This window comes from Hippopotamus amphibius, chromosome 8 (assembly GCF_030028045.1).
Source record: "Hippopotamus amphibius kiboko isolate mHipAmp2 chromosome 8, mHipAmp2.hap2, whole genome shotgun sequence".
NCBI lineage: Eukaryota > Metazoa > Chordata > Mammalia > Artiodactyla > Hippopotamidae > Hippopotamus > Hippopotamus amphibius.
Window position 1 is genome coordinate 82,829,735 of NC_080193.1, and position 13,523 is coordinate 82,843,257.

General features: G+C 39.0%; 1 protein-coding gene across 4 annotated transcripts in view; it reads left to right on the plus strand.

The window, feature by feature from the left end:
* The window catches only part of DOCK10 (dedicator of cytokinesis 10), a 261,399-nt gene that overhangs the window by 153,877 nt on the left and 93,999 nt on the right, over window positions 1-13,523 (plus strand). For all 4 annotated transcript variants that reach the window (XM_057744533.1, XM_057744534.1, XM_057744532.1 and 1 more), the window contains exons 8-11: window positions 9,666-9,849; window positions 11,116-11,201; window positions 11,591-11,674; window positions 11,794-11,949. In XM_057744533.1, the coding sequence (XP_057600516.1) occupies window positions 9,666-9,849; window positions 11,116-11,201; window positions 11,591-11,674; window positions 11,794-11,949 (510 nt within the window). The remainder of the gene's footprint in view (window positions 1-9,665; window positions 9,850-11,115; window positions 11,202-11,590; window positions 11,675-11,793; window positions 11,950-13,523) is intronic.

The following is a 13,523-nucleotide window of genomic DNA, read 5'->3' on the forward strand; positions in this document are numbered from 1 at the left end:
TTTAATCGAAAAGTATGTTCATCCAATCATTACTCTCATTCCAAAAATATTTATGGAATATCTTTTATGAGCGAGAATGTTTCAAACTCTGAGTCAGTGGAGAGCAAGGCAGCCTAGATACCTGCTTTCACAAAACTTATTTCAATAAAGTAAGGAAAACAGAAAATAAAGAAATAAACAGAATGGAATGGTTGGTAAAATCTGGAATAAAGAAAATAAGCAGGGTTACAGAAGGGAGAGACAGTTGGTGAGGTTGGAAAGGAATCTTCATGCTCCAGAAATGAGGAAAACATTTATGAAGAGAAAACATTTGATCTAGAGATTAAAGAATAAGCAGGGGGCTTCCTAGGTGGCGCAGTGGTTAAGAATCTGCCTGCCAATGCAGGGGACACGGGTTCAATCCCTGCTCCGGGAAGATCCCACATGCTGCAGAGCAACTAAGCCCGTGCGCCACAGCTATTGAGCCTGTGCTTTAGAGCCCATGAGCCACAACTATTGAGCCCATGTGCTGCAACTACTGAAACCCACGTGCCTAGAGCCCATGCTCTGCAACAAGAGAAGCCACAGCAATGAGGAGCCCGCACACTACAATGAAGAGTAGCCCCCACTCACCACAACTAAAGAAAGCCCACACACAGCAAAAAAAAAAAAAAGACCCAATACAGCCAATAAAATTAAAACCAAAAAAAAAGAATAAGCAGGGGCAGCAAGTGCAAAGGTCTTGAGGCAAGAGCAAGTCTAATATATTCAGGGAGAAGAGGGAAATGACCCCCTGCATGGCTGCAGAGCTAAAGAATTAAATATGATAATGTGTAAATCACATAGTTCAAAGAAGGCTCTGCATGAATGTTATCCTTTTTATTATTAGGTAATAATGAGATAGTAAATTTACAGTGTATATATACATCCTCCTCCTTCTAAGAGCAGATTTCTTCAAAGGCAAGGATTACATTGATTCCCAAAAGTTTAATCTCAGAAACAGACACAATGCCTTTAACAGACAATACTGTTCTGCAAACCCTTGGTCCTCAAATTATTGTCCTTAGTATTAAATTTGACATGGACACAGTGGCAAAGGGAAGCAGAATAATTCTATAGGCCTCATTTGGACTTCTTATTTTCAAAAAAATGTAATTTTTCTACTCTGATGAAATAGCTATCGTTATTCTCTCTTATGTAAAAATTGAAGCAATCGAGCCTTTTAGCAGTCTTCCCTCAAATTTCACAATAAGATGCTGGCTTATTGAGGTTGAGGACTCTGCTTTTGGTCACAGGCCACTAGGAACAATTCTTTATCTTATCACCAAACCATGGGCATTCACCTAACTTTCTACGTGGCTGAGACTGCATCTCAGATTAATACTCAGAGATGTGAACGCCAAATGGAGTTCTCTCCAGTCACTCAAGCCTAGTCTATTTCCGGATGGTTTATCTGTTAAAATCTGGAATTTCTCCAGAAAGTAATAATGCTGAACTTTAAAAGGAAAGAATTAATTAAGTGTTGCTGAGCCCTCCACTAGAAATGAAAGATAATTGCTTTTTAACACCGATGCCAACTTTCCACGTGGAAAGGGCAATAAGGATATTAATGGAGGATGGAGATACTTTTCTATGGTTGGTCACAAAGGAGACTCTTTGGCTTTTGAAATATGAAGTAATACTTTAGCATAGCTTAAAGATCAATGACTACATTTTATAGACATTGAGCTGGAAAACTTATTTTCTTTTCTATTTGTACTTCCAGACTTGCTCTAGCACATGAGTCATCATCTTTTAAAAGTATCGCTGTAGCCCTTGTTAGCTACTAAGTTTTCAGAGATATGAATTATTGTGTAATTTCTCCTCCCAAGAACCTTGTAACTATTGAACACACAGGGTTAGTTAGTGCTCTAATCTGACCTTCCATTACAGGAAACTTTTCTCCATCACCTCTTAGACTGTTTCAATCTACTCAAGCAGTACCTTGGAAAGAGAATGTCTTCTAAGCGAAACATAAGCTTGGGGTTTGTACAGGTTGATGTTCAAATCCTAGTTTCACCATTTACTATCTGAGAGCCTTGAGTAAGTTACTCAAGCTCTTTGATTTCCAGTGTCTCATCTGTAAAACTAAAATAAATATGCTAACATGTGATAAGGATCTGGGAGAGTGTGCCCTCAGCCATCCTTTCCTAGTCTTTCCATTAATTACAAAGGTCACAACTTTGAGAGAGAAACATCCCATCGTGGGATAGCCCTCCTAGAAAGTATTGATTCACCTTCCTGAAATATCTACCTAAACTTTCTAATTTATCTATTTCTTTCTTCATTCATTCATTCATTCATCCAACAAACTTGTTTAGTGCTTATGCCGTGCTAGGAACTGTTCTTAGGCATTAGGAATTCCCTGCGGAAATCATAACCAGAGAAGGACATAGACTCGTACCTAACTATTACACAGTGTCTCAAGAGCTGTAATGGAGGTCATAAATGGCACTTTCTACAGGATGTCCTGGGGGGAACAGAACAGTGATAAACTCTTCTGGGTTGGCTGGAAGGATGCATAGAAAAAATGGGTATCTAGGTACAAATCCCTAAGGTGGATGTTACACATTAAAGCACAATTGAATAATCCTACCTCATTTTCCAATAGATAGCCATTCAGTTGTCCAGGAACATGTATTATATCTTTTGAACGGTTCGACTCTCTATCCCTATATTTATGTTCCCCTTTATCAAGAGCTTGTTACCCTTTATAGAAAGAGGGACCTTTAGCTTCTTGAGGTCACTTTGGGAAGGTAGACATCTGGGTCCCTTGTTACCTTGTGTCGGCCAGTTCTTACATATTTGCTTACAGCTCTTTCTGACTTGTAAGTTTTGCATCTGGAAGAAAAGATACTGAATGAGACATTGCAAGTTTAGTCATCGTTCTAGCAAGCTCTCAGGCACAAAATGTGCCTGGAGATGAAACACGGACACACAGAAGCACAAAGCAAATGAATAACAGGATAAGTCAGACCTATTTTGTCAAGAATCATTGTCAGTTTACCTTGAATAAAACAGAGAAGAAAAACAAAGACTTTGCCTCAGGAAGTGCTACCTACCATCCAGCGTTCTCAGGGCGTTCACGCTCATGACAGTCTTGAGTGAACAAGCTGTTTTAGTTTGCTTCATTCAGACCCATTCTATATCATTGAGCTTTGCTAAGAATAATCCTTGGAATTCTTAGAAATATATTTCAAGGGTGACTTCAAGTAGAGAGAAGCTCCTACCCAGAGACTTTACATGATGTTTATGATTGGAAATTTCCTGGACCTTGGTAAAATAGAGACCTAACAGTAGTTTTACACGTTTTTGTAATATCATCAAACAGTGCTAGACTTGTTTTATACCCTTCATTGCCAATCTGAAGCAGAACTTCCAATTTTTGCTACTTCGATTTTGATTTGAGACTAAGGGCTATTTAGGCCTATGTTCTCCTATCTTGTTCCTTCAGAGTCTTCTCGTTCATTCATTCATTCATTCATTGGTCCACCCATCCATCCATTCCAGATCCTGCCACTATGAAGGGAGTGAGTAGCCCAGGAATCCCATCTACCTAGGTTCCTGACCTCAACAATGACAATGACAGACGTCACTTTATATGCAAAGGCTTACATGGGGGTGAGGTGGTGCTGAACACTGTTGATTTCCTCCTTGGTGCTGGATACAGGTTCTAAGACAATGGCCTTATGGGCTTAACTGAAGTCTAGAAATGCAGATGCTTTCTGCAGCTCAGGCCACTACAGGAAGGAAGTAGGGTCAGGTGTGAGATAACTGGGAGCAGCTCAGACTGTGTGTGCTCAAGTAAAGGCAGTCAAACTGCAAGGGAAAAAAATGTATACCTGCCAAGGAAAAAAATTTAGAAGCCAACTATGACCTATTAAACACCCCCATTAGCAAACCTTGGCTGTAAAGAATCTCACTTCCCGCAATAACAATAAAAACTGGAATGACTTGTAATCTTCTTCATCTAATACATTATTAGATGTAAGGTATTACATTACAACTGACAACAGTTGAAGGAACATGCATTATTATTGTCCCAATTTATTAAAATAGAGCTCAGCAAGAGAAAGTGGCTTGCCCAAGTCACAGAGCTAATAAATGGAAAAATTAGATTTGAAGCAGAGGAATGTCTAAAACTGCAGAAAGATGCCCGAGGAAATGCTTTGGTGATCATACATCCAGTGGGCGTGCTTGCATAGATACGTACATGTATCCTACATAAGCCGCACAGGCAGAAGAAGCACCACAGAGAAAGATGCTCACGTGTCACTTTAAGCAGTGAGTTTTAGGTGTAGAATTTATTTCAGCAAATATAAATGGAAAATTTTGCTTTATGCAAAGCACTGTGGGAAAGCCAAACATGAATAAGTTGTGGTTCCTGTCTTCAAAGAACTTCCGGCCTGTGGGAGGATGCACCGAAAGACACAGAACAAATATAGCACATGCAAGAGTATTTAAACATGAGTGACACATCTCAGATAATAGGTTCTGATAACATATGCGAGAATGATGTTACATTTATCACTGCATGATGCTACATTATATTATACATATATTACATATATATGTTACACACTATATTGCTTATTTGTTTCCTGACATTACGTGACACTAGAATGCAAGTTCGATGAGGGCAAGCACTTCACTTGAACATTTTTTAATGCTCTGTACCTGGCACATAGAAGGTAGCCAATACATTTTTGTGGAATGAATGAACAAATAAACATATAGAGAATGGAAAGGATTGTATGGATGGTAGCCACCAATACCAGTAACCTGGATTTGATGTTGTGTGTTTCCTTTTAAAACTCTTCTCTTATTTCAGCAAAATTCTGTAAAATATGCTAGCAACATAATAGGTACAGTGGCATAGCTTGCTTGGGTAACTTCCTTCAATATTGAGTCCTCTATAGGCTTTGGTGGTTTTATTGGAGTATCTATTTCAAAATTTTTCCGGATGAGTATTGTGGAAAGAAGCCAGTTTGCCACAACTCACAAAGCACATCGTATGGCATTAGGACAGATTTCCAGTTTCCTTTTATTTATGAAGTCACATAGATAGACGGTGGTGAGCTTGAATGAACAAAGTAGTTGCATCAGTCACAAAGGATACTGATTTCAGGGAAATAAAGGAAGATTTGAGGAGTAAAAAGAAGGATATGATTATTTCTTGATTATTATTTTAATGACTTAACACTGCATTTCAAGATTATTGAAAATATCCCATTGGTTTTCTGCTTTTGGTTTTTCTTTTTTTGCTGTTTTATATGCCATTATCTTGGAGATTACAGAGTGAGATAAAAAACCACTTAGGCAGCTTAATCTTCCCCTACATAAGCTCTTCTGCACTGCAAGTTGTTCTGTTTCACTCCAAGAAGAAAAAGATAATTTGGCTTTTGAGAAGTTATGAATAGAATATTTATTTCATTTGTAAATATCCCTTTTTGAGAAACAAGAGTTTGTTATACTTTGCTCAAATATTTTTTAAAAAATTAATATATAATATTGTTGAAGTTGGCAATCATGTTTAATTCATTTAAAGTACAAAATGCAATTTTAAAAATCAAGTTTTTTTCATATTTTGTCATGTTTTTTATTAGGTCCTTGACATCTGCATTTGAAAGCAGGTTGCAGCTCAATCCATTTTTAATTTGGACCCAATATAAGCATTTTACAAAGCTTTGCATCTGCCTGTTTCCATTATTTACAGCATCAAATTAGTCAAGTAGATTCTTTGATTTGTTTATTTTCAATACAACACTGAGATTTGTTTGCATTCTGTTATACTCAGATACTTTAGATCTGCTCTGAACCCTAGACACTTCTAGTTCTTTCCTGAGTGTCTATTTCTGTTCCTGGTTTGGTTTTGTTTTTTTAAATCTAAGATTATTGATCTTTTTTTTATTGGAGTATAATTGCTTTATATTGTTGTGCCAGTTTCTGCTGTACAACAAAATGAACCAGCTGTGTTTACACATATATCCCCATATCCCCTCCCTCTTGAGCCTCCCTCCCACCCTCCCTATCCCAGCCCTCTAGGTCATCACCAAGCATCGAGTTGATCTCCCTGTGTTATGCAGCAGCTTCCCACTAGCTATTTATTTTACATTTGGTAGTGTATATACCCAATAGCTCCTGCTGTTTTTGGAAGGATATGATACCATCATAGGAAACATGTCTCTCTTTTATACCTGCTTTCAGCCACCTGTCTTTGCCCTTAGGCCCTCTGTGTCAGTGCAGGTCACAGGCAGTTTTATGGACGCCCTTCTTCAGCACCCCAGGAAGTGTGTGGAACGGTGTGTGGAGAGAGTCTGCCCCACTCCTCATGGGGCAAGTACAGCTTCTAAGAATTTGCATTCTTAAAGAAACTACTGGATGTCTGCTTTGCACAGGACAGGTTGGGGCCACTGCCTTTCCAGCGACCCACCCCCCGCCGCCAACTCTGTTTACACTGTAGCCAAAATGATCTCAAAATGCAGCTGTGGCTTTTTACTAATCAAAGTCATCCCTTCTGTACTCTCACAGAACATGGAAAGTGCTGTAAGAATAGTAGTATTCTCACATTGCAATTCTCATAAGAATCCTGTTGTCAAAAAGAATTTATATACCTTGATTTTATACCTCTTCTTCAATACATTCATACAAAAGTCAAGTACATTTATCTTTGTGTCACATTGGGGTGATTAATTGGTTAACACCTGTCTCTTCTGCCTTGCCCGGGAAGAGACCTTGTCTGTTTTTGCCCAGCACAAAATGTAAACCCCATAGAACCTCTTTAAGAATAAATACTGGGACTTCCTAGATGGTGCAGTGGTTAAGAATCCGCCTGCCAATGCAGAGGACACAGGTTCGATCTCTGCTCCAGAAGATCCCATGTGCTGCAGAGCAACTAAGCCCATGAGCCACAACTATTGAGCCTGTATGCCGCAACTACTGAAGCCCACACACATGGTGCCCATGCTCCACAACAAGAGAAGCCACCACAATGAGGACCCCATGCACCACAATGAAGAGTAGCCCCCGCTCGCCACAAGTAGAGAAAGCCCATGTGCAGCATCGAAGACCCAGTGCAACCAATAAATTAATTACTTAATTAAAAAAAAAGAATGAATACTGTCACCGCATTGAGGATAACTAGTCAGCTTCTTCCCTTATTAGGCTTATGGGCAACTGAAAATGCCAGCCTGCAAGTGAGTCATTACAGGGCAAAGAAATAATAATGATTGACAATAAAACGAAAGTAATGGACACGAATAAAGAGCTTGTCCTTGGCAGAGTCTAGAAAGTGCCATTTGAGCTGGGAGGTTCCACAGTGAGGATCATGGTTAGCTTTTTAGCTAATTCTTCTTTCTCTTTCAATTGCCTTCCCTTCAATTTCTCCTTCAGAGCCCTACTTTCTTGAGGCTTGGATGTTGCCCTGTTGTCTGCTTTCAGAAACCAGAAGCTCCCAGGCCATGGCTCCCCCGTTGGTGTGTGACTGTGCCAGGCAAGTGGCACAGAGGGAGAATGGCATCTCATGAGCCTCTTCCTTGTGTCGGGTTGTCTCAGGGGGTGTTACAGTATAAAAGAATTATTTCCTCTCTCCACCACTTGCTGTCCATGTACCCCAAGCATGTTTTCATTTGTCTCCCCAAGCCTCGACGTTATCATATGTTAATTGGAATGATATAATTCCTCTCATAGAGTTATTATGAGATTTAAATAAAATGATGACTGTAAAATGCACAGTGCCACATCTGTAGATGGCTAGTGTTTAGTACTTGTCATGTTTGTAGTAGTAATCGTACTGTTGTGGAAGTTGAAAGGAGAAAGCAGGAAGTTTCTGAGAGCATCCCAAAGAAAGAGAACATTACCAGGAGTATATTAAAAATTATTCTTTCTTGCCACCAAGAAATAGCAATCCTGTTCTCAGAAAGAATTTATACCTTGATGTTTAGCCCAACCCCACACTACAGTGATGCTCTCATCTTAGGGTTCTGCTCTTATTTGTATTTTACTTATCTTAATTGTATAGGTTTTGCTTTATTACAGTTGTGAGTGCTCTAAAAGCTTTAGAACAGTGTGGGTAAGTGTTGAATACTTGTATCAGAGTTACCTGGGAGTAAAGTAAAGGTGGAATATCTTCAGGAATTCTTATAGCCACCCCAGGCTATATAACACCAGTTTATATCATCAGGGGGAGTTTCTACTTTGCACTTCTATTTCTGATCTCATGGCAGGAATATATAAAACTGCTATAATAATCTGCTTTTGTATTCCTTCTACTTTAAATGTGCTTTTTCAATCTTTAAACAGTTCACTTCTTTTTACAGAGTTCACCTTCTGTGAAAGTTCAATCTAAAGTAGATACTCATCACATCAGACCATTTTGATTCTCTGCACAACAGAGAATCTTTGTTTTTCATTTGTTTGTTCATTTCTTCATTCACTAATTCATTCCCAAGGATAAGAACCTCTTCTGTCCCATTCATAAGATGTGATTGTTTTGAACGCACTGTTGTTGAATCCTTCTACGTGAGGGCACTGGTACAGGATGTGGTGGTGACCCAGCTCTCATCAAGGCTGTAAGGGAGGAATACACCGTTCAAACAAACAAATGAAAGTGAATAAGCATGTAATCCCAAATTGTTGTGAGTGCCCTGGAGGACAAGAACCTTGTCCTCACTGGGGAATTGGGGAAGGTTTACTGAGCAAGGATAACTTCAGTTGAGATCTGAAGAGTGAATACAAGTCACATGAGTACGTGAAGCGCAAACATCTTGCTGTGTGCATGGACACGTGCATGGTGATTGGGATGGGAGGGTTGTTTCAGGCTTTTGTAGCAGCAATAAAGCCTATGATGGGAGCACATCCAGGGAACTAGAATAAAGCCTCGTGGGTTGGCCACAAAATGCAAAGTAGAGATGTCAAGTTAGAGAAAAGTCTGGAGACTGCTGGAGAAGCCAAAGACACCAGAAGGAATTGGGGGTCCCTGGCACATGGATGTCATTTAAAGCCATTGGACCAGATGAGAAAGAAAGGAATCTAAGGCAGAGTTGAGGTTAGCTTGACATGTCACCAAGATAAGGAAGAGCCAGTAGAGGTGAGTGAAAAGTGGTGGCCATTCAGGAGGAAAGAAAATTAGAATAAAGCGTAGTCATGGAAACCAGAGAGAGATGGGTTTCAAGAAACAGGAAGTGGCCACTGTGTTAATTCTGCTGAAAGGTCAAGGAAGATATGAAGAAAATGTCCCTTGGATAGTACAGCAACATAGAGTTTGTTCGTGACCTTGGCAAGTGCTGCCTCTGGGATGTGATGAGGTAAAAAACTCAACTGGAGTGAACTGTAGACAGAACACAAGGGGAGAAAGTGAAAGTAGCAACTCAAAGCAACTATTTGAAGAAGCTTAGAATATACTCCCCCATGTGCCTGAAGATGAAATTGTTGTGCAAACATATGCTCATCCAATCAATAAAAACTTAAATATCTCTCCCTACAAAAAGCCTTGAAAGAAACCAAACAAAATGATTCTGACCCATCTACATTTTTGTGCTGTTTTGGAAGATCTCCTTGATGTCACCTACTCAGGAGGAAAGACTCCGTAAAAAATGTCTCGCGCTAAGACTTAGTATCTGGTGTTTTTCTTTCTTTTTATTCCACAGAATAACAGACTAAGAAAATATGCCTTTGAATTGAAAATGAACGACCTGACCTATTTTGTGTTGGCGGCTGAAACGGAGTCAGACATGGATGATTGGATACACACCCTCAACCGCATCCTGCAGATCAGTCCCGAGGGGCCCCCTCAGGGCAGGAAGAGCGCCGAGCTCACGGATCTGGGGCTGGGTGAGCCCATGCGCACTCACCTCCCTTCCCTTGCCAAGTGCGAACTGTGCATTTGGTTCACTTCAGCTGCTAGTAACCCCGGTAGCTCCAGGAAATGACCCCTAAGACTTTACTTTTACTGAATAGTGAGAGTCACCACATAGAGGTATAATTTTGAGTTGACTGGCAATGATTTGAGGCTGACACCCAGAGAATGATGTTGGGAACCGTTGGCCAGCAGTACTAAAAATGCGCCCATGTCTGATGGCGTGTTAGAGGGGAGAGTCTGTGTTTTACAGCCTTTCATTAAATTTAATTAATGAACGTTATACTCTGTAACGGCAAATATGCATTCTTTCCTTTTAGTTGAAAGGCATCTTTCACGAGTGCTTTTGACCCCACTGAGATCAGCCGAGTTGTGAAAGTTCCATAAATTTTGCACGATATTAGAGATTTTTTTATAAGATAAAAATGGTTTTTTCCGCCCATCCTAGTTCTTTTGTAAGATTCTAAGCCAGTCTGGGCAAAGAGAAGAGAACTAGAGACAGGAAAGAGAGGGTGAAAATTAGGGGAGAAATCAGGTCTATAGGCACGTGGAAGACAAGTTCACGTTCAGAGTCAGTCACCCCTAAAGGAAAACTGCTTTAAGACATTTTGCATAACACCATGGTACATTATTTCAAGTCTTTAAGTTTTGATAGTCTGTGTATCATCTGAGGGAGTCATGAGATAAGAAGGAAGAACATTATTGTTGATTTTAACACAACTGCTCTATATATCATAGTAGGTGCTTTACATTCATGATTTACTTAATAATAATCAACTAGAATATTAACGTTTACAGAGTTTTAGAGAGTTTAACTAACTGAAGCTAGAATGTGAGTTTTACATTGGTGGCCTGAGAGTCAGAATTATCAGAAATATATTCGTACATAAGAAAACCTTCGTATGCATTGATGAAGTGAGACAAGACAAGTATAAATGTATACGTGTATACATGTGTAAGACCCAAGTATAAATGTAGTAATGTAAGGGTGCACAGTTCTCATGGGCACAGGATAGTGTCATGGAGAGTGTCCCAAAATGATCACTAGGACATCTGATTTCCAGACCCAGTTCTTCTAACAGTACAGAATACTAGCGCTGGAACATAGTGAAGGCGTCTACTCACCAGTATCCACCCCTCATTGCTCTTAAGCCTAACCCAGTTTTGATATGTCACAGGCTAGAGAAATGCATGCTTCATGAGGATTATTTAATAACCTGGTCTTGGTGTATCTTTTCAAGATTCCCTGGATAATTCTATAACTTGTGAATGCACACCGGAGGAAACAGATTCTTCAGAGAATAGCCTTCACCCAGACTTCACAAAAGTAATAAAACTGACATTTTTCTATGCAAATAAATTTGATTCCTTATTGCTTATTGCTTTCACGGGAAAGATGTAAATGCTTTCTTTTAAGATTTAGACTAAGAGGGAACTCCCTGGCAGTCGGCACAGTTTTGATCCCTGATCAGGGAACTAAGATCTCACATGCTTTGTGGCACAGCCAAAAAAATAAATAAAAAATAAAAAAGATTTGGACTAAGAAACACAACAGTCGAAAAATAAAGGCATGTTTCTGTAAGATTTGCCGAGTGTTCATAGATGGTATTAAAACAGTGCTAATGCTAAGGAGCTACTTCTTGGCCGTGTGGATGGAGCTGGGCTGTAAGTATCTGGCTATTTAGATACTAAGAACCAACATAGTTTTCTCTGTAGTACCTCACAGAAACTGAAGAGACCGTCAAAGCAACTCGAAACTTGGAGAGGCTAAATCTGTTCTCTCTGGATCCAGATATAGATGTAAGTCGGAATTCTCTCTAAGCAGACGTGAACTTGATTTGTACAGTTGTGTTTTATAATTTAGAATCTCTTTTCTTCTGCCAAGTGTTTGTCGAGTAAAACTTGTCAAATTTTTTTAGAGCTTGAAACTTCAGAAAAAGGACCTTTTAGAACCTGAGTTTGTGGTCAAACCATTTGAAGAAAAAGCTGCCAAGAGAATCATGATCGTCTGTAAAGCTCTCAACTTAAATCTTCAGGGATGTGTTACAGAGAATGAAAACGATCCAGTAACAAATGTAAGTTTCTCTTCTGTTACATCCTGTACCGATCAGCCAACATCACACCACCCTTGTTAAAATCTTTTCTATTCCTGATAATTCCAGGTACTGAGTTCACACCCTCTGTTGTACTAAGGGGTATTTTTGGCAACATTTTTCCATATGACAAAAATGCACAAGTTATGAAGTGGAATTGTCAATATGCTGCCATAAAATTTCCCTTTTAACTTAAAGAAGTATCAAAGGGACTCTGCTCTAGGGTTCTTTCCATTAAATCACCACAGTGGTTCAAAGTTTCCAAAGATATTGTTTGTATCTTCTAGGTGGAACTTGAGTTGGCTTTTAAATCAATGTTTTTATTTTATATTTATATGTTAATTTTAATGTATATTAGAGAATATTCATAATGAACAAATCAACCCTGTGATTTCACAGCTACTACTGTTTAAGACAAGGCTAAATAGTGAATCAAGTAAAATAATATTAGATAAATATTAAATAAACAATACATGTAAATGGTAGTTAAAAGAAATATATTTCACTGATATTTGGGAAACATCACTGTGCTGTTTAAATCAATACAAGATTCCTCTTCTTACTAAATGGGCTCTCTTGAGAGTTCGCTTTTAGTATTCTAGGAGACAGTTCTATCTAATTGTAAATGTATGTGTGGGAAGGGGATCTTTTGTGAGTGTAAATATTATTAAAGGTTGAGCTATAAAAAAGGAAATAAAAAGCACTCATAATCCTACCATCAAAAATCATTGTTAATATATTGGTGTGCTCCCTTTCATTCTTCTTTAATGCATTCTGTCCTCGTTTTTAATAAATCATCCCTCAATTGTCATCTTTCACCTTAAAGAAGAAAACTTATTTCCAGGTCTGTGGTACAAGCCACATTTGAGTTTAGGAGGCAGAAACAGCATTAAGTTTTCTCTGCAAATTGCACACACAATCCCATACATGCCTCTATTTATGATGTAGTAAAATTAGCCTTGTTAGCTTGACAGCGAGTAGCTGGCAAAGTGGGTGAACTCTTTCAGAAAGACTATAACCTACTGCCCTTGGGTCTTCAGGCACCTCACTGATCCTCTGAGCCTCCTTCTTGGTGCAGTAGCAGGATAACAGTACATGCTGTGGACCTCAGATTTAATAAGAAGTATCAAGTAACAAATGTCTGACTTTCCCACTTACAAGTTGTGCCGTGCTGGGCAAGTGGCTTACCCTCAGTCTCCTCTTCTGTAAATGGGGAAAATATTAACTATTTCAAATAGCCATTGTGAAGATTAAATAAGGTAATATACGGAAAGTACTTAGTGCTCGGTGCATAGTAAGCATTCGTTACATATTAACTGTTATTCTAATATGTGGGAAATTGCTTTGAAACTTGTGAATACGATGCATGCAAGGTATTGATGTTTTCAATATTACATTGTCAGATTCTTGTTGACAAGTAAGCTAAAATTGAAATGTGTTGCCAGTAAAAATCTTCCTCCAAAATGAAACTTCCTCATATTTTATAACTGTAACGGTGCACTAGGTATGTGAGTGAGAGTGAAAGTAGTTGAAGTTGAGTTTATTCCTTCTCCAGC